Genomic DNA, 22073 nt, shown 5'->3' with positions numbered 1-22073 from the left:
CCCGACATTACATTAAAGCCGCAAGCAGTTTTAAATGACTTTTTTTCCTTTAAAAATGACATTTTGTGCAGGGACTGTTCTAAGCACGGGAAACACGCGCCACTTTACAGGCATACTATAGACACCCCCCAGGTATGATATTTAAAGGAATATTTCACTTTTTTTTTTTTTTACTTTAAGCATCATTAAAATCACTGCTCCCGAAAAAACGTCCGTTTTTAAAACTTTTTTTTGCATTGATACATGTCCCCTGGGGCAGGTCCCGGGTCCCCAAACCCTTTTTAGGACAATACCATGCAAATTAGCCTTTAAAATGAGCATGTTGATTTCGAACGTTCGAATCCCATAGACGTCAATGGGGTTCTAACGTTCATGCGAATTTTCGGTCCCTTCGCAGGTTCTGGTGCGAACCGAACCGGGGGGTGTTCGGCTCATCCCTACTGTATACATTCTGTGCAAGCCTGATGGCCAGATCATGGCCAGATCACCACAATTTGTGCGTTCCAAATGTGTTTCTGCATGAGTGTTTTTGATGCATTCTCAATGCGTTTTGCCACTTTCCAGATGTGTTCCATACAGAAACAATGCAACATTATACTTTTGTTGACTGCACTAGAATGCACTGTACTGGTGAGAACTAAATAATTGGAACCAAAGGTAAACACTGTCCATGCGTTCTTGATGCAGAATAAAAACCCACTGGACGGCATCTGGTGTGAACAAGTCCACTTTCTCATCCATAGGATCTTCTGAAGGCAACCGATTTATAAAAAGGCAAAGACACTTGTTGCACCAGACACTAGGCAGCAGCATCCACCCTGGAAGTGCAGTGCATAAATATAAATCAGCCACCTTATATGGATAAAGCTTAGAGAACCTGTTAATGTTAATTGGTTTTCTGACGAGGTCTCTGTTATCCTTCATCAACGAGCGATTTACGCTCTATAAGAGATGGGCAGCTCCTGTGCTGCCCATCTCCCTGCCCCCTGTCACATCATTCACAACTGCTCTCAGACTGACAATAAAGCCAGGAGAGCAGTGTGGCAAGCTGCATATAAAAAGTCTGGAAAAAACCCAAAGGGAGAGACAATGATGACATCGCAGAGCTTTTATAATACCATTCCTGTACAATATCAATGCTGTTTAAGCATCATTTTGCCCGCCGCCCTGGCACAAAGGGCACCCAGTTTTTAGAAGGATTTATCTCAGAGCATTCAGGGTCTTCCATCTCCATGAGAGGCTGAACATGGAGGGGTAGGTTCGGCAGGGGGGGTGCAGCAAACAAATTACTTACCAACTGCAATCAACTGGTGGCCTGGAGCATGACCAAAAAAAGAACATCTTAGTTGGGGGAGGGGCTGTCTTTTATTCAGCTTGGAACAGGTGGTCATATGGGGCTCCAAAGGAGGTGTTAACCCATTGTGTGTTGACGTGAAGTGGGCCAGGAAAAAGAGTTTTCTACTTTGACTGTGACTGATTTTGCACCTTTTTATTTTGATGCGGCTGGAATGTATTTAGCCAATTTAAGCTTAAAGTCCAATTGGACTTTAAGCTGTAGCCACAGTCTTAGCAGTCAGAAATCTACTAGTTCACAGAATTCCAGGTAGACATGCCTTCATAGTGAATCACAGCTATTTATATTCTGTGGCCTATTAGTAGTGATTTCACTTACATCTGCTGCAGATTTTTTTAAATTTGAGCACGACTGGAAATGGCTTTTCCAGAAAATATATCCCATCAGTTAATTAGGAACTGGTTCCCATCTAATGCGATGGTTATACAATTGTGAGAAGCTGACGGGTAAATAGTATTAAAGTCTTGCTTTGACTGTATACAAGAGACAGCTGCATAATAATGTCCTGCTTACAATTATTCCTCAAAATCATTTTATCTAATAACAAATATGCTGGTAAATATTTATTTTTTCTTTTAAGAACAACTTCTTGGATTATTATGTTTCTTGCTTGAAAGACCTGCCAGAAAGTATTTCTGTGATACATATTGTGGTTCTTAAAGAGGTAAGCCCAATGAAAATACATATATGGTATAAATATTCTTCTATATAACCCCCTATAAATAGTTCAATTTTTGAAAGGGGATTTTTGTTATGTTAGGTCTGGTATACCATATATAATTTTTAATGAATTAACCGTAGGCACAATTAAAGCCATTATTATTATCCAATATAAATTATTTGTTGAACATCAAAGTTCGGTAGAAAAATCTTTTTAAAGAATAATGCTTGTTTATTCAGTCCACCAAAATTGAAGTTTTGGTTATAGGTAGAACTGGAAGAGTGATAATAATTGAATCTGCTGACATCTACCCATAACTGAAATTATACATTTTGAGTTGCTTTGGCCTATAACAAAATTGAGCAAACTTTGAGCTACATACATGCCAATACGATTAGATTGTTATCATGCAGTAAATGTATTGCTTCTTCTTTTCTTGCTTTTAAAGTAGAACTGTTTGGTTGCTTCTCACATAGTAATTGCAATGTTCCTGTAACTCACTTTAGTAAATATTTATCTATCAATGCATAGCGCACCTAACAATAACCAGTTATAGTCAGGGAAGACAGAACAACAGTTTGATATTCTTATCTTCAGATCAGGTAAATACACATTTTTTTAAGAACAGATTGTTTATAGAATACTTTTGATCTGGTGGTGTGTGAAAAATGTAATGTTTCCTAGTATTACCCACTTCCATATACCTTTTCTAAATTAGCTGAGTTCAGTTTTTCATAAACATTACATTGCAATTACATCAGACATTTAGCATCTAAACAAAAGTTTGCTGACCTTTGGACTACCCATGCAACAAAGATATCTGACAATTGCCACACACTTAACTATATGATTATAATCTTGTTTAGGTATACGAACATATGTGTAGAAGGAGAGCCTACTTCATTAGTTATAAATTATATGCATATAAAGAACATCCGTCTAAATCTCTGGCCCAAGTTACATTGCCAGTCTCATCTCAAAAATATCACCCAAACCACACTTGTCCCTCCTTCCAATACCTCCTGCTTGTTAGTCCCCTCGTCACGTCTTCTCGTGGTCGTCTCCTAGATTTATGCAGAGCCTCTCTTTTACTCTGAAACTCCATACCCCAGTCCATCTTGTTATCTCCCACTCTGTTTGTCTTCAGGCAATCCTTGAAATCATGTCTCTTTATGGAAGCCACTTCTACCTAATAACTGGAACTTTACTTTATCCATCAACTCAATACCCCCCCCCCCCCCCTCCCATTTACCTCTCCCTTTAGATTGTAAGCTTCCAAGAACAGGGCCCTTCTAAACCCTCTTGCATTGAATTGTATTGCAACTGTTCTGTGTCACTTATTTTGTAAATCATTGCGTAAACTTTATAAATCCTGTATATTATTAATTGATTGATTGTTCCCACGCATACATATTTAACAGTATCCTGCTTTTAGAAAGTTGCTGGTAAACATAAAGGACATGGCACTCAGACTGCATGGTTCAATGTATGTGGCCAACCTGAAATTCAGTATAAACGTTCATATGAATTATGTTTTTCAGACAAGTGTTACCAGATCTGTAGATCTGGAATTTCACCAGTGTTTTGATACTACTGTTTGTGCATGATTGTTTATCTGAGAAATTGTCCACAAGTCTGGAGAATGGCCTAATCTTGCCTAGGTGAGTCTTGGACAACATGGCCCCAATATAGTCAGATTGGTTTTTAATGATCGGATCAAAATGGAATAGCGCGTTCCTTTTTTTTTAATTCTTTTGAAGCACTGACCCCCGAAGGAGCTGCTGATATTTTTGATTTGGGCCTGTACTCTGCCTTACCACCCCCAAAGACTTGACTCAGCCCCTTGACACAACTGTGGTGCAGTGTTAGTGTGGAGCTAATGATAGGGATAACCCCACAATGTACAGTATAATACTGTAACAGTATACCTTTCTTATTACCTGGGTATCCGATGTTCCACCTGTTGGAAAAGGAACAACACTCCACACAAGTTGTACTTAACCAGTAACGTAACTTATACTGGAATCAATAAGAAAGTAGTATTACACTACTGATACTGTCACACCAATGTAGCACAACAGACCAGTGAATATACACAATAAGTTGTACACACAAAATGGTATTAACTGATCTCGGGAAGTGCGTCTCCAAGTGGGACTAATGCCAGAATGGGAAATACCTTAATTCTGGGTACCTTCCCACTTCCAGTGCGCGCTGGTAACTACAAGAAGACAATGTTTATAGCACAAGAACAATCCCTAAGGAGCTCCCCCTGTTTTAGAGTGTAAACTCTCTATTAATCACAACTAGGATGCAAGGCCTTGTAATGGAATAGGAAGTCCTCTCTTTGTCTTCTGTCTTCTGCTAGCAATTATGAATTATACTTTGTAATCCAGCGGTCAAATACACCAAGATTAAACAAAATAGATGATGAAGGTATATTCCTGTAGTGTAGTAGCCTGTAACTGTCTCTGATGCAATTAACTTTGTGCAACACAGCGTTAATATTGCGGTGAAGGGTAGGCTTGAGGCCTATTTGAACTTAGTCTTTAGTTCCTTCAATTCCCCTGTGTGGGACTACAGGTCCCAGCACAGTGTGTTACAGAATCAGGTGTGTGATAGTGCTTTAGGAAAACTTTGGGCAACAGCCCTCTCACCCGACCAGGTCTGTGTAGCAAAACAGCTCCCTCCGGTGTACTGGGTCTTGCTTCTCTCCGGCCGGTGCCGCTCCAAAAGATAGACTGGAACCTCCTGATGACTCCGACTGTCAGCCTGGATCCTTCTCAGTTCTGTCCCAGCGTCTCTCCAGCCTGCTGGTGCAAAGCAAAGTTGCTGGTTGTGCTGCTCCTGGTAGGTGTAGGCCGCGTTCTGTGGAACACCTCCGCACAGGTCCTCACAGGCTGGCAATGCGTCCAAAGAGAGTTAAGATGGCCGCGCGGAGCCTTTTTATAGCCTACCCAGCATGCAATTCCATACTGAGTCCTGCTGGGTAAATCACACGGCATGCTGGGTAGGTAGGTAGTTGTGGAAAGTAAATAAAAGTCACTACCTCTGATATTCTTCAAAAAGTAAAAATAAAATAAAGTCCATTCACCAATTTGGCCGCTAGAGGGTACCACATATTAAAATATAACACTGTTAATAAGTTAACATTGTACTACATCAATAAGCAAAAATGCCGGCGCTACACACTCCCCCTGCTTTAAGGCTTTGGTCCCCAAAGATGTCCAAAATCTTAGCCCTATTGCACATTTTTGCTTCTTTTTTTTTTTTTTTTTTTTTTTTAAATTGTATTTTTATTAAAGTATCAAAGAATAAGTACAAAGTTGTATCAGGATGTACATTGCACTATCAACATAAGTGCATTATAAACAAACATAATGAAAACAAGAGCAAAAAAAAACAAAAAAAAACAAAAAAAAACAAATATAAGTGATAAACAAGTGTACATTTTTGCTTCTAATCGGTTGCATAAGACCGACAGAGGAGCCTCTCACCAATTCTCATATGATGAGGAGCTGCTCTGTGCACATACGGTTGACACTATACAATCTGATACAGGTGTGTCAAGGGGTGAGTTGGGGTTATGTCTTTCCGAACGAACAGTAGCAGGACCAGGCACTTCAGCATTTCTCTTGCAAGTAACTTGAGTCGCCTCAGAACATTCGCCCAGTGTATCATATGTTAGTCTTTTTGGGGGTCGAATGTCTCTCTTTGTTCTCTGTGTTTTTGGCGTGGTCACCACTTCTGGGTAAGTATTGCTTTCCTCCACTTCCGATTATTGTATATCAATCCCAGTGGTAGACAAGTTTTCCTCAGAATGTCCAGACAGTGGCACGAATTCTGGGGCGTCAGGTCTAAGAGTCCCACTATCTCCACTTCTTGGTTGAGGTGAAACACTCACTTCAGTTTCTGGTGTTTCAGATGACCATAGCCAACTTATTTCCATTTCTCCTCCCGCTTCAGCTTCTGGTGCTTCAGGCTGAGATCTAGTTACTGGTCAATGCACAGCAGTAGACGTAGAAGGTAGATCTTCTTCTAGATTTATTCTGACTGCTTCTGTGAGAGGTAGGAGGTGGTTTCTATGCCAGGTCCTTACTGGTCCAGTATTCCCTTCCGTCCTAATCTCATAAACTGGGAGTCCTGGTAGTTGTCTGCATACTACATATGGCTGTGACCTCCAGCGATCAGCTAATTTGTGCTTACCTGGGATGCCCAGATTTCTTAGTAGAACTCGGTCACCGTGTTGTAGGTCCCGAACCCGTACTTTTAAGTCAAAGTTCCTTTTGTTCCTATTTCCTCTGATGTCTGATGTGGCTTGGGCCTTCTCATCGGCTCATAGGATCTTCAAGCTCTTCCTCAACCTGTCTACATATCCTCGATGAGAGGTCTCTGAAGTGTGATCCAAGGAAGTTCCAAAGGCTAAGTCTATCGGTAGCCTGGCCTCTTGCCCAAACATTAACCGGTAAGGAGAATATCCTGTAGTATCACTCTTGGTACTATTGTAGGCATGCACCAAGGCAGTGATATGTTTGCTCCAATGCGGTTTCTGTTCAGAGGTCAAGGTCCCCAGCATGTTGAGAAGCATTCTTTTAAACCTAAATAAAAGAGAAAAAAACTTGCGAGCCACAATAATCCAATACCTTAATGGAGAACCAACTAAAGTAAATGCCCAGCTGCAAACGCAGATCACGTATTCATAACCGTGCAATAACATGAACAAAAAATTGCGCTGCGCTTAGGTGTGTATCTATGTGTCCGTCCACCCTAGTGGTACCATATACACTAAATCTAAAGTGCAATGTGCAAGTGATACAGATCTGAAATCAACTCTGCATACGTAAAATAAATAAATATATCAGAAAAGTGCAACAAGGTGCCATATACAATAAATCCCAAAGTGCAATGTGCAAATAATACAAATCTGAAATCAACTCTGCATACATAAAATAAATAAAATAAATCAGAAAAGTGCAGCAGAGTGCTATTGTGCACTGTATTGTATGGTGCACAATAGCACCTGAAAAATGTGAGTACCCCAGTGTGGGGATTGGGTGTATTTTTAATAAAGTATCTGGCGATATCACACTATATAGTCCTTCTGTTTTTTTTTGGTATGATGCCTATGGAGCCATAGAGAGCCTGCTTGGAGATCATCTGTTATCAATCATTGAGCCCAGGGGTGGCTCCATAGCGTGTATTGATGCAGCTGAATACTGTGTCACACGCTCTAAGGTGAGCGCAACCACTTTGGGGGTCACCGAGGCACATCACGGCATGATTTGGGCACTCTGATTCAGCAACTGGATTTTTCCTTTGAAACACTTTATGCACCAAAGTTTTCTTTTGGAACTTTTCACTGCACACTGTTGTGTGATATTGTGTTGGAAGATTTTTTTCACAAATAAGGACAATTGTTGTCTCAAATATCACCTGTCACACATATGGTTATAGTTTATTTGATTTAATTTCACCTGTCACTTCTATGGTTATATTGGAGTTTTGCATGTGACATGTATTTATTCCATTGAGTATCATTGATTAATAAGTGTTTGCTGTATTTATTTATTTTATTTATTTTATGCATGCAGAGTTGATTTCAGATTTGTATTATTTGCACATTACACTTTGGGATTTATTGTATATGGCACCTTGTTGCACTTTTCTGATATATTTATTTATTTTACGTATGCAGAGTTGATTTCAGATCCGTATCACTTGCACATTGCACTTTAGATTTAGTGTATATGGTACCACTAGGGTGGACGGACACATAGATACACACCTAAGCGCAGCACAATTTTTTGTTCATTCTTTTAAACCTCTCGGGTTGAGGGTCTCCTTGTGGGTGATAGGGAGTAGTTCTGGACATCTGGATACCTAGTAGATCCAACAGTCTTTCAAAATCCCTCCCTTGGTCTGAATGGATCCGTTGAGGTAAACCATAATGGACAAAGAACATTTCCACCAGAATCTTTGCAACCATGGCTGCTTGTTGATCTCTGGTGGGAAATGCCTGAGCATAACGGGTGAAGTGATCAGTGAATACTAAAATGTTTCCTTGTCCAATCAGGTCAGACTCTAAACACAAGAAGTCTATGCAGACTAGATCCATTGGCCCTTGACTTTCCAAGTGACCCATTGGGGCAGCTCGCTGGGGTAAGGTCTTCCGCTGTATGCACCTGAGGCAGGAATGACAGTAGTTCTCCACTTCAGTCCTCAGATAGGGCCGGTAGAACCTGTCCCTTTCTAGCTGTAGCGTCCTTTCTGATCCCAGATGGCCATGGTGATCATGCAAGGTGATCAGTACCTTTTCTCTGTGTTTCTTCGGCAGAAACAACTGCCACTTCTCTTCAGGATCTTCAGAGGGGCCACTTCGGTAGACCACCCCTTGTTGAAGCTACAACCGATCCCACTCTTTGTGTAGTAGGCGAGCTTCTTTCTGAGCGCTTATTAGGAGTATATCCGGCCATTGACTCTCTAGAGCTTTCAATACCAGGCTGCAGAGTGAATCCTCCTGTTGGTCCCTTCGGAGGTCTTTTCTAGTTAACTTGGGTAAACCCTCCTCTGTTAGTTGAGCAACATTACAGTAGCATTTAGGCAGTCCTGCGGCTGACACTTCAACCTCTTCAGCTCTGGCTTCTCCTTTTCCTTGCTGTTCAGCCCCTTCACAGAGGGCTCTTACTCCTTCAGGGGTGAGTTGGGTCCAGTCTTCCGAGTGGCCCTGAGAACAGTGAGGTCTTCTTGACAATGCATCCGCATCTCTGTTACCAACTCCTGGTCTGTACTTCAGGCTGAAGGTAAATGCTGAGAGAGCAGCCAACCACCTGTGGCCAGTGGCATCCAGCTTTGCGGTGGTGAGCAAGTAGGTGAGGGGGTTGTTGTCCGTCTTGACCACGAACTCCGCACCATACAGATAATCTTTCAGCTTGTCCACCACAGCCCACTTCAATGTCAGAAACTCAAGCTTGTGAGTGAGGTAGTTCCTTTCAGCAGGAATTAAACTTTGGCTCACATAGGCAATAGGCCTTAGATGCCCATCATGTTCTTGGTAGAACAACCCGTCTCGGCTGGCATCCACATGCAGTTCGTAGGGTTTGGTAGGGTCTGCATAAGCTAAAACCGGAGCAGTGGTAAGACTCCACTTTAGCTGTCTGAAGGTTTCTTCACATTGCTGGGTCCACTGGTCTTGAATGGACTCTTTCTTCTTCCTGGGTCCCTCCTTCGGTCTACCAGGTCTATCTGAATCTAGGCCAGCTTCCTCCTGGTTCTTCAATAGCTCAGTGAGTGGATGAGCTTTTTTGGCAAACCCTTCTACAAACCTCCTATAGTACGAACAAAAGCCCAAGAAGGATCTAAGCTCAGTCACATTTGTGGGTCTGGGCCAAGAAGTGACGGCTTCTATCTTCTTGGGGTCTGTTGCCACTCTCTCTGCGGACACGATGTGTCTTAGGTAGTTTACTGAGGGCTGGTAGAACTGGCACTTTTCCATTGAGAGTTTCAGGCCTTCGTCGTGAAGTCTCTTCAGGACTTTCTCCAGGTGCTCTTCGTGTTCTTCTAGTGTTCAGCCAAACACTATGATATCATCCAAGTACACCAGCACCTCAATCAAGTTCATGTCGCCCACAGTCTTCTCTATCAATCTCTGGAAAGTTGCCAGAGCCCCAGACAGACCTTGTGGCATGTGATTGAACTCAAAGAATCCCACAGGGGTAATGACAAACTTTTTAGGTCCAGTACGCTGAACCACTTCGCCCCTGACAGGTTCTGTAAGGCATCTTCTATCCGAGGTGTGGTGTACTGATCAGGAATGGTCCTTCGGTTCAGTGTCCTGTAGTCAATACACAACCGTAATGACCAATTCTTCTTTCTGACTACCACTATTGGGGAGGCATATGGACTCTGGGACTCTCTGATAATCCCTGTCTTCTTCAGCTCAGCCAGCTATTCTCTTAGATCCTCCAGATCTCCCAGTGGAATCCATCTGACCCTCTCTCTGAAGGGTTTGTCTTCTTCCAGCCGAATTTTGTGTTCGGCACTCTTTGCAAGTACCACATCAAACTCACTTTTTGAGAAGGCAGCCTTGCATCTCAGGAGCTGGTTCTTCGCTCTCTCCATCCAGGCAGGTGAAAGAGGGGTGTTCTTTGGGTAGAACTCTTCCAGGGGAATCTCTCCATCTTGTTCTCCCATGATACCACACAGCGAGACTGGGGTTGCTTGACTGACCTGTCCCAGCAGCACTCTGGTAGGTACCTTCACAGGCAAGGCTGTTGTGTTGGAAAACACTGACTGAGATTCTTCCTTTACTTCTCTTCAGTGCCTTGGTTGACAACACTTCAGGGATAACTTCCAGGCCCTTATCTTCTTTCTGCCTGTCCATCTCAAGGACGATGAAGGGACCAGGCTGTCTCCAACTGAGCTTGATAGAGGCTTTTAGGCAGACTACCTCACCCGGCTGCACCAGCTTTTCACTCTTGTTCAGATGCCAGACTTTTCCCACTTCTTCTGGTGGGGCCTTCTGTTCCTGCACAAGATCCTGGTACACCTGTGTTAGCATGGGGTGCACACCCTTGGCTGGGGTGCTCTTCTCCTGTACTAGTGGTGTGAGCAGTCTCCGTACCAGATCAGTGTTGGTCCCAATGATGAGGGAACTTCTATCAGCCCCTGGAGGGCGAGGACACACTACTGCCAAGGTAGCAAAGGTTTCGGCCTTGCCTGTCACACTCGGGTCGAAGGTAAGTTTGATGGGTAGGTAGCCGTTGTAAGGAAAGTTCTGTGTGCCTAGACCCCATATCTTCAGCTCTTACAGCTTCTGCAAGGGGAGATGTTTGAGATATTTCTCGTAAAAGTCTCTGTATAACAGAGTCACTTGAGCTCCGGTATCCAGCAGGGCTTTAGTGTAAATTCCCTCTACTTGGATGGGGACAATCGGGGAAGGCCCCACTAGCTTGGGAGGAAATACATGAGTTTTGGCGCGTTTGCCCTGTTTGGTGTCTTGTACCTTCATGCTTTGCTTACGTGAAGTTTCTTTTCTCTGTTTCAGCTTAGCTGTGGCCGTTGGAGCCTGGTGAGTACAGGTGGGTTTGGAGTTGACTGCTGTGACAGGGCGCCCAGTTAACTCCTTCACTGGGGCCCTCGGAAGTTTTCCGCCGGCTTTTGGAGGTTCTACTTCAGGTTCTGGTGGACTTGGACATACTCGACGGTAGTGTCCCACTCCCCCGCATTTAAAGCAGATCTTTTTCTTCGCCAGTTTCATGGTCCGATTAGTAGTAGAGTCCGTCAGGGTCTTGAGGGTCGAGACTTCTTCCTCACATGGCTCAACCAGTTTAGCAGTCACTAGGATCATCAGTTCTAACATCTCCTTCTGCATCTGGATCAGTTTCTCCAGACCAGACCTACATGTTGACAGATGTTGAGTAGGTGAAGGCCAAGATGTCTAGTCTGTGCTCACCATCAAGACACTGGGTTCCTTAATGCCTTGTAGCACATCTAGCTGCTGTACTATGGTCCTGGTTATGCTGGGGGGTTGGGTCTTTCTTTGTTTCTTGTCCCTTTCTACCTCCATTTTGGCTGCCTCATTTGTCTCTTCAATGAGTACCTCATCTGGTGTAGATGGATCTTCCAGGTACTGTCTCAACTGAAACTTGATATAGTCACTCCTAAGCCCTGTAGTCACGGACCTCAGAAACTTTTTCTGAATCAGTTCAGCTCCAAAGTGTTCCTCAGAGCCCTCTCCCTTTGAAACAGACAACAGACGGTCCTTTAGTTCAATGGCTCTGAATAAAAAGTTCTGGGGAGTCTCCTGACTACTCTGTGCCATATTTATCAGTTGATGAAACAGTTCAGCAGCATCTTCCTCTTTATAATAACTCTTCAGTATTCTCCTGAGTTGTGTTAAAGTCAATTCATTTTTCATCTCTAGCATGCCTCTGATGCTTAGGCCTGGACTAATGGCATTGATCACAGCCTCCACAATCTCAGACTCCAGGTATCCTCTCTGTAGCCCCAACTCAATTTAATGCAAGAGGTTTGTGTAAGACAGCTTGTCCTTCTGTCCCCTCTCTCCTATCTGACCATCGATCTTGAAGTCTTTTCTGATAGTCACCTCTGGCAGGCGGTTATGAGGGCATCTTTTAATTACTGACACGGGTCTAGGTGTCACTTGACTATCACCCAGGTCTACGCATGTGACGGATAGTCCTTTGATGTGTTCTGCAATCATGTTGGAAGTCTCCTGAAACCTCTCCTGTATTTCACTGTACTGCTGTTTCAGGTCAGCCAACTGTTGCTCTGACTGTGAATTCCTCCCATGAACTCCAACTGTCTTAATAACTGCCTTTTTCTTCTTGGGAGGGGACCCTCTGCCACTTTCCCTTGGTTTTTACTGAAAACTGAATTCTTGCTGGGTGGGCTCTGTCTGTCTTGAGCTGGGATAAATCCCACCTGACCTGGCAGGATGTGTCAAGCAAAATTCAGTCCTGTCAAACAGTCTCACACTGGTGCCTTGGAAATTATCAGGGACTCCCTTCCTCCATTCTAGTAGGGCATAAATGCGGGAGGTCCCATAGTCTGGCCTCACAGCTATCACCCAGGCCTTCCTCTCTGGGGATAGTGCCTGCACCACTTCTGCCTGACCTGTCTTTCCTCCCATTCTTCCCCTGGGAGTTCAAGTGCCACGCTCGCTTCTGAGCGGGCGCCTTCCGCTTTGGACCACTGGACTACTGTGATGGGGTCCATACTGGTGTCAAGAGGAGGGTGGGCTTGATTGCAGAGTAACAGTATCCCGGACGAGCCCCCACGTGAAGCACTGACCCCCGAAGGAGCTGCTGATATTTTTGATTTGGGCCTCCGGTGTACTGGGTCTTGCTTCTCTCCGGCCGGTGCCGTCACACCACTTCGCTCCGAAAGATAGACCGGAACCTTCTGATGACTCTCACTGTCAGCCTGGATCCTTCTCAGTTCTGTCCCAGTGTCTCTGCAGCCTGCTGGTGCAAAGCAAATTCGCTGGTCGTGCTGCTCCTGGTAGGTGTAGACCACGTTCTGTGGAACACCTCCGCACAGGTCCTCACAGGCTGGCCATGCATCCAAAGAGAGCTAAGATGGCCACGTGGAGCCTTTTTATAGCCTACCCAGCATGCAATTCCATACTGAGTCCTGCTGGGTAAATCACACGGCATGCTGGGTAGGTAGGTAGTTGTGGAAAGTAAATAAAAGTCACTTCCTCTGATATTCTTCAAAAAGTAAAAATAAAATAAAGTCCATTCACCAATTTGGCCACTAGATGGTGCCACATATTCAAATATAACTGTTCATAAGTTAACATTATACTACATCAATAAGGAAAAATGCTGGCACTACACTTTTTTTCACTTATGTTAAAAAACAGTATACATTTTGTTCACTAACAAAAACGCTTATTAAAATATCTTTTACTGTTTAGGCTGAAGAAGACATAAAGTCAGATCTGTATATCCTTCTTTTTCATGTTGTCCAGCGCATCCCAGAATATCTTATTCTCCTGCAGGTAAGACTAATTAATCTTTAATTTGCAATACAATTATGCAGTAAAAATAATAATGTTAATATTTAAATATCCTATACATGTGTTCACAAAATTCAATTGAAGAATCATTGTGATAACAGAAAAAAAGTCTAACATTGCTGACCTGCTTTAAAAATGCTACTTGCCTGTCTAATATAATAGCTTTCTAAGGCATTGGTAATGAGTTACTGAATACTTCTGCAGATCAGGGGTTCTGATGCTAGACTGGCTTCATTTGCCCCAAACTTGTTCCAGGTCCATAAAACAGAAACTATTGAAGCCAAAGGATCAGCATAACAGACAGGCAAAGACAAGTGGCATTTGTAGTAGGAATTTAGCACAGCAGCCTACATATTTCTTTTACAAATAGTCAGTCAATCTAAATGTATCCTAATTGGAACTTTAGTCAGAAAATTAAGTTTTGCTAGATCACTTCAGGCTGGCCCCTTTTGCAAGTATAACTATGTAAAAACATTAAAAATAAGTGCCTATACTTTTAAAAATTCAGTAATGCATTGACTCACCCTGCTATACACATGCTCAGTTGCTCTCTATTTTTAGGCACTGTGCTGAAAATGTAGAGGTCGATCTGCTGACAACCTAAGGATTTACTGCTGCCCTGGGCCTCTGATCTTCAGCAAAATGGCAGCCTCCAGCAAGAAGCAACATAAGCAATGCTGGAGGCAATTTACAGCACACACTAATTTTGATAGCATAATATTTTATGTGGAATGTATGTTCCTTGCTAAAGAACATTATTCTTTAGGCAGGGCAGCCTCAACAAATGTGGCACCATGCCTAAAATAGAGAAAGAGAGATTGTGTAGAGCAGATTGAGATGGTGTATTACTGAATTTTAAACAGTATAGGCACTTATTTTAATGTTTTACATTATACATGCAAAAGGAGCCTGAAGTGATCTAGCATGACCTAGTCTTCTGACTAAAGTTCCACTTTAGGTATACAGCATCTTGCACATATCAAAATCCTATTTAAGTTTTTTATTCTTTCAATTTGTTTTATTAGTAACCGCTTCCCAACCAGCGCACACCGATGTATGTCTGCAGAATGGCGCTGGTAGGCAAAAGGGCGTACAGGTACGCCCCCTTTAAGAAGCGGTGTCGCAGGCACGCACCCGCCGTGGTCTCCGTGACCGCGGTTCCCACGGACTCAATGTCCGCCGGGTGCCCGCGATCATGTCACAGAGAGGAAGAATGTGGAGATGCTTTTGCAAACAAAGCATTTCCCCGTTCTGACTAGTGACAGGACAGTAATCACAGCTCTCTCTCATCAAGTGCTGTGATCACTGTCCTGTGTGTTGAAGTCCAGCCCCCTAACAGTTAGAATCACTCCCTAGGACACACTTAACCCCTTCACTGCCCCCTAGTGGTTAACCCCTTCACTGCCAGTGTCATTTACACAGTAATCAATGCATTTTTATAGCATTGATCGCTGTATAAATAATAATGGTCCCAAAATAGTGTAAAAAATGTCCGATGTGTCCGTCATAATGTCGCAGTCCCGAAAAAAATCGCAGATCGCCACCATTACTAATAAAAAAAGAATAAAAATAAAAATGCCATAAAATTATCCCCTATTTTGTAGACGCTATAAATTTTGCGCAAACCAATCAATATGCGCTTATTGCGATTTTTTTTTTTTACCAAAAATATGTAGAAGAATACATATCGGCCCAAACTGAGGAAAAAAAATGTTTTTTTATATATTTTTGGACGATATTTATTATAGCAAATGTAAAAAATATTGCGTTTTTTTCAAAATTGATGCTCTTTTTTTGTTTATAGCACAAAAAATAAAAAAACTGCAGAGGTGATCAAATACCACCAAAAGAAAGCTCTATTTGTGGGGAAAAAAAAGATGTCAGTTTTGTTTGGGTATAATGTTGCACAACCGCGCAATTGTCAGTTAAAGAAGACGCATTGCCAAATTGCAAAAAGTGCTCTGGTCAGGAAGGAGGTAAAATCCTCTGGTGCTAAAGTGGTTAAAGAAGGTCAATGTACAAAGGGGACAGTATGCAAAGAGATTACATGGGCCAGGGCCCCAATCAAAAAAGGAGCAATGAAGGTGCAGTAACAGCATTGTTTCAGATACGATGAAAACAACCCCAAGAACATGGGCACTCACATCAATATATGGACACTAATAACATTCAGAGTGACCAAAAGTAAAAAGAGAAAAGGGGAGAGGATAGCTCACCCAAATGACCATATAATTACAGTGCCTTGAAATAGTATTCATACCCCTTGAAATTTTCCACATTTTGTCATGTTACAATCAAAAACGTAATTGTATTTTATTGGTATTTTATGTGATAGACCAACACAAAGTGCCACTTAATTGTGAAGTGGAAGGAAAATGATAAATGGTTTTCAAATTTTTTTTACAAATAAATATGTGAGAAGTGTGGCGTGCATTTGTATTCAGCCCCCATTGAGTCAATACTTTGTAGAACCACCTTTCCCTGCAATTCTTTTTTGGGGTGTCTCTACCAGCTTTGCATATGTAGAGAGTGAAATTTTTGCCCATTCTTCTTTGCAAAATAGCTCAAGCTCTGTTAGATTGGATGGAGAGCGTCTGCGAACAACAATTTTCAAGTGTTGCCACAGATTCTCATTTGGATTTAGGTCTGGACTTTGACTTAGCCATTCTAACACATGAATATGCTTTGATCTAAACCATTCCATTGTAGCTCTTGCTGTATGTTTAGGGTCGTTGTTCTACTGAAAGGTGAAGTCTCAAGTCTTTTGCAGACTCTAATGCCGCGTACACAAGAGCGGACTTTTCGACCGGACTGGTCCGACGGACCGAGTCCGGCGGACAATTCGACCGTGTGTGGGCTTCATCGGACCTGCAGCGGACTTTTTCGGTCGAAAATCTGACGGACTTTAGATTTGGAACAAGTTCCAAATCTTTCCGACGGACTTGAGTCCGGTCGAAAAGTCCGCTCGTCTGTATGCTAGTCCGATGGACGAAAACCGATGCTAGGGCAGCTATTGGCTACTGGCTATCAACTTCCTAATTTTAGTCCAGTCGTACGTCATCACGTACGAATCCGTCGGACTTTGGTGTGATCGTGTGTAGGCAAGTCCGTTTGTTCGGAAAGTCCGTCGGAAGTCAGCGGAAAGTCTGTCGGATAGACCGTCGGACTAGTCCGGTCGAAAAGTCCGCTTGTGTGTACGCGGCATAAGAGGTTTTCTTCTAAGATTGCCCTGTATTTGGCTTCATCCATCTTCCCATCAACTCTAAACAGGTTCCCTGTCCATGCTGAAGAAAAGCATCCCCACAACATGATGCTGCCAACACCATGTTTCACAGTGGGGATTCTGTGTTCAGGTTGATGTGCAGTGTTAGTTTTCCGCCACTCATAGAGTTTTGCTTTTAGGCTAAAAAGTTTGTTTTTGGTCTCATCTGACCAGAGCACCCTCTTCCACATGTTTGCTGTGTCCCTCACATGGCTTCTCGCAAACTGCAAACAGGACTTCCTATGACTTTCTTTCAATAATGGATTTCATCTTGCCACTCTACCATATAGGCCAGATTTGTGGAGTGCACGACTAATAGTTGTCCTGTGGACAGATTTTCCCACCTGAGCTATGGATCTTTGCAGCTCCTCCAGAGTTACCATGGGCCTCTTGGCTGCTTCTCTGATTAATGCTCTCCTTGCCCGGCCTGTCATTTTAGGTGGACGGCCATGTCTTGGTAGGTTTGCAGTTGTGCCATACTCTTTACATTTTAGGATGATGGATTGAACAGTGCTTTGTGAGATGTTCAAAGCTTGGGATATTTTTTTATAACCTAACCCTGCTTTAAACTTTTCCACAACTTTATCCCTGACCTGTATGGTGTATTCCTTGGCCTTCATGATGCAGTTTGCTCACTAAGGTTCTCTAACAAACCTCAGAGTGCTTCACAGAACAGCTGTATTTATACTGAGATATACTGGGATTAAATTACACACAGGTGGACTCTACTTACTAATTAGGTGACTTCTGAAGGTAATTGGTTCCACTTGACTTTAGTTAGGGGTATCAGAGTAAAGGGGGCTGAATACAAATGCACGCCACACTTGTCACATATTTATTTATAAAAAATGTTGCAAAGTTGTTTAATGTTCAAGTTGAAAACAGGGATAACCCCAATGGTAGGCGCAGATAGCCCCAGTACAAAAGAAAAAGGAAGAAAAGAAAATAACAGGAGAAAGAGAGGGGGACCCAGTCAACACATTAGACTATGGGACCCAAACGACAAGAGAACAAAGAGAAACTAGAGGATAGAAAATGGAGATAAGACAAAGAGAGAGAAAAGAGGAATAAAAAGAGAGGAGTGAATAGGGGAAAAAACCCAGAGAAGGCTGGTGCCTTGTCAGATCACCCTAAGAGAACCAGGGAGGAATGCCAAACAAGAGGCGACTTGCAGATCTATATGGACGTAATTAGCACATGGCTCCCATGTCTTCATAAATTTAGGCACAGAGTCAGTAGGTTGACTTGCCAAATGCTTATTGAGCATTATCCAGGAAACTTTGCACCTAAACATAGCTATCAGGTTTTTTTTTTTTTTAATCTGAAGTATGTAGTATATTTGGATGTTGACTATAGCATGATTTTTGAAGCCAGCTGTATGGTCATTTTAGAATGTTCCCTTTGGCCGCTAGTAAAACTTTGACATTTCCAGGAAAACAATGGCTATTTCCAAAGCATCTACAGTATAACTAGCAACTGGTGATGCGTATGTACCTGGGTTAGGTTTGGGGTGTTTTTGGTGAACTTTACTGAAGTTCATACGTCAAATCCAAAAATCCAAACCCCCCCCCCTAATGTCAATTAGAGCTGCAAAAATCAGTACTGGCCTACCTGTGAAGTGGCACTATACAAAAATTACATTTATAAAGAAAAAAAATAAATTTTACTGTTTACTTACTGTTTGTAAATAAACAGCTTGGGGTTCCCTTCATCTATACCAGAACCCTATCCTAGTTAATGGGGACCTTAAAAATCTAGATAAATAAATAGTCACACAAGGCATCCTATTCTTCACATGCAGGATGTATCTAGAGCCCCCTTATGTTTAAAGGGTCTTTTCGGTGCTGATAAGCCCCCACCTTAGACCCCCACAACCACTGGACCAGGCTTGTGGGCAAGTGGGCCTTGTCTTCATCAACATAGGAACAAGGTGCTTTGTGGGGGGTCCCTCTGTCAAAGTACCCTCTCTTTATGAAGGGCATGGGGCTTGGTATGATTTAATAGGGGGTGCGCCCCCCCCCCCCCCTCTTTCCTTGCCTGGCTGCATACTCACATGTCTGTTATGGATTTTTTCAGGTTTAAAAAACAATTTACAAAGTATATTATTCTACTACTAATCTTTATATATTACGTACAAAACTTGGAGTATGTGTGTCTGATTAAATCCATATATCCATATATATGGAATAAAATGTCATGCACATTTGTGTTGTAGTTAAATGTAAGCTATGAGTATCAGTCAAATATTTACAGTAAATTTGATTGTGTTTCCTCTTTTGTGCAGAATATTCTAAAATACACAGAGAAGGACCACCCAGATTATTACTTGCTGCTGGTCTGTGTCCAGCGTCTGCGTGTTTTTATCTCTCACTATAGTGTTCTGTTCCAGTATAATGAGGACCTGCTTATACAGAAGAGGAGAAAACTGAAGAAGTATGTTCTTAAACTTTATTACAATATGATGATCACCACTAAAATATGTCATTTATTTGTGTAAATCTAAAGATATTCTAAGTCTTATGCTTTATCCTATATTATAGTATTAGGCCACATTGAGTTCATTCATTCTACCAGCACAAAAAAGTGATCTGTTTTCCTGTTTGGGCTGGTGACCATGTTGCATGCCTCTAGGGGGGTGGAGTCTTGTGTTTTTACAATACAGGGCACTATTTACCGTTTTTTTTCTTAACTCTATTATATTTTAACAAATTTATAATTTCTATATACCACTACACAGAAACACACAGATAGGCAGAAATATTCAGTGCTGTGTGGAAAAATGCAGACATGCTACAAATTTACACACAGACATGCTCTTCACCTGCTGCCTGCATTCTAGTGTGAACAGGGCACATTTAAAAAAAGTTTTCTGTGTGCCCTTGTGGAGACCAGCTTTTTTTCCAGTGCAGAAAAATGCTGGTGTCTGCACAAGTGTGAATGAACCCTAACTAGCAATTTGGCATTATCACTAGGAGATTTTGCCTCCAGGCTTTAACCTAGCCAAACAGAGCATACTGTACAGTAAAACCCCAACCCCAGTAGTCTCATCCATCTTTCCATTGTATCCTCCCCCCAGTACATAGGCCTATCCATGCCAGTGCACAAAGCTCACCAGTTCGTTTTTACACCAGAGGTTTATGTGCTTTTTTTCCTTAGTGGCGAGTCTTGAGCACATATACATTAACACAGAGTGATTATCCCTCAGCAAATGTACAATAATCCCTAATTGATCAATATCCAGTGTATGTGTGTTAACTCTTACATGATCAGTCTCCATGTGCATTATCACCTAAGTGGTTTGTGATCAGAATATGTGCAAACCCCTCAGTGCTAAGTCTGAAGTGTATGCATGTTAGCCAATCAGTCGACAGCCTTTTTGCATTGGTTTAGCTGCAACACCAGATTTTTTTTAATCAAACTGTAATAAGCCTGAATTTATCAGTGAAAGTAATAGCCACAACAGATCTAAAATATATAGGAAGGCTTCCTCTTAAAAAAACACTAAAGCCCTTAACTTTGTACAAACTGGCCAGTTGCACAGCAGGTTAACAGTATGGTTTGTGTGTTTATTTTTTGCAGTACCACTCTGCAATATCTTAAAAGTTAATAAAGTAGCAAAACAGAGGGCACAAAAACACTCCAAAATCACAGCCCCACATTCCCGAACCCCCTCCTGCCCACATAGCCCCAATTATTACCAATTTAATCTTGTTTGGTAAAAATTGTCCACCATCAGGACAGTACACAAGCACTTGAATAGGCAGCAAATAGGTGAGAGACAACACAGGTTTTATCTGCAACAAATTACAACGCATTATCTGAGAGACAATAGCCAAAAATATTGTACAGTGGCTGGATAGTATGTGGGCAGCTTGGTTAGACTGCAATAAAGGAGGGAAAGATGAAGTGGGTTTTACCTTGAATAGAAGCTAGAATGCATTATCTGAGACACAACAGCCACACATATGGCAGAGCATCGGAATAGGATGCAAATTATCAGGAGCTATGCAAGATTTACCCTCAGCAAACATTAGAGATTTTGTAGCTGGGGTCGAGCTGTGGAAACATTGTGTGGCACTTTTACAGTGTTGAAACACCAGAAAAGGCTGAAATTTGTTTGACACATTGAATGATTTACCCTGCAGAATGCACTGCATATTATGCAACTGAGTTCAACCTGCGGAAACACACTCGGCACCTTAACAGTGCCTGGCCAATCCTGAAACAGGCCGCAAATTTTGAGATGCATTACAGGAAGTATCCTGCAGCAAACACTGGAAATATTGCAGCAGAGGTCAAGCTTTGGAAACCATGTGTAGAACCTTTACAGGTATGAAGCACCTTCACAGTGCCAGAGGACCAGAATAGGCTGCAAAGTTCAACCTCGGAGGCATTGTGTGGCATCTTTAAAATTGTGGAGCACCAGAATACGCCACAATGGCTGAGAGACAATGCAGGATTCACCCTACAGCAAACATTATAAATTATGCAACTAAGAAAGCTTGGAAACAGCCACAACACAAGAATAGGCCCAGGAAGGTGGAAGGAACTGGTAATGGTGGCAGGTATCAAATACTATTTTTTTTTGGGGGGGGGGGGTCCAGATGACACTTAAAAGTCTAGTCTATAGAATCAGCAGCAAAGGGTTTTGTTGCTGGTGCATTTTAATAAAAGTGAGTCAGACCACACTGTCAAGGAACAGCTGGATTTGTCTCTCTGTAAAAAAACCCTTGATGCACTACAGGCCCTCACAGACATCACACTGGCTGCAGGGCAAGCCAGAAACTCCAATGCATGCTGTGCAAGCTCCAGATATTGGTCCAACCCAAACACTCATTATTCCATAGGAGTTTAGCACTTCTGAGAGTGTATATCTAATAGGGTGGCCACCCAATAATGGTCCATTTCTTTAATGACACAAATACTTGGGTCCTTGCACGGACATTTCGATATAATAGGCCCTATTCACCGCAATGTTCCTGCAGCTGAGGACTTTGAATCCTTTATGTGTCATTAAGGACAACGCAATCCTCAATAACCTCACTCCAAATATTTAGGAGGGGAGAAATGTCCTCCATTAAGCCTACCCAATTTCCTCCTCATCCTCTACACCAGCACCCGAACCTGTACCTTCTCCACCTGCTCATATTCCTTCTCTGCCTTCTGCTTTCTCTGCCTTACATGGATGGAGGCAGTAGGCAAAGGTTACAGCTGGTCCTGAGACAGCAGAAATTCTGTCTCTTCCTCCTGCTGC

General features: G+C 42.5%; 1 protein-coding gene across 4 annotated transcripts in view; it reads left to right on the top strand.

The window, feature by feature from the left end:
- ARHGEF33 (Rho guanine nucleotide exchange factor 33) overlaps positions 1 to 22073 on the top strand; it is a 583069-nt gene that overhangs the window by 489006 nt on the left and 71990 nt on the right. For all 4 annotated transcript variants that reach the window (XM_073627670.1, XM_073627671.1, XM_073627672.1 and 1 more), the window contains 3 exons: positions 1935 to 2018; positions 13456 to 13539; positions 19104 to 19252. In XM_073627670.1, coding sequence (XP_073483771.1) covers positions 1935 to 2018; positions 13456 to 13539; positions 19104 to 19252 — 317 coding nt within the window. The remainder of the gene's footprint in view (positions 1 to 1934; positions 2019 to 13455; positions 13540 to 19103; positions 19253 to 22073) is intronic.

The sequence above is a fragment of the Aquarana catesbeiana genome, linkage group LG04, assembly GCF_042186555.1.
Source record: "Aquarana catesbeiana isolate 2022-GZ linkage group LG04, ASM4218655v1, whole genome shotgun sequence".
Taxonomy (NCBI): domain Eukaryota; kingdom Metazoa; phylum Chordata; class Amphibia; order Anura; family Ranidae; genus Aquarana; species Aquarana catesbeiana.
Note: the sequence above shows the minus strand (reverse complement) of the source record. Positions and strands in the feature narration are given on the sequence as shown.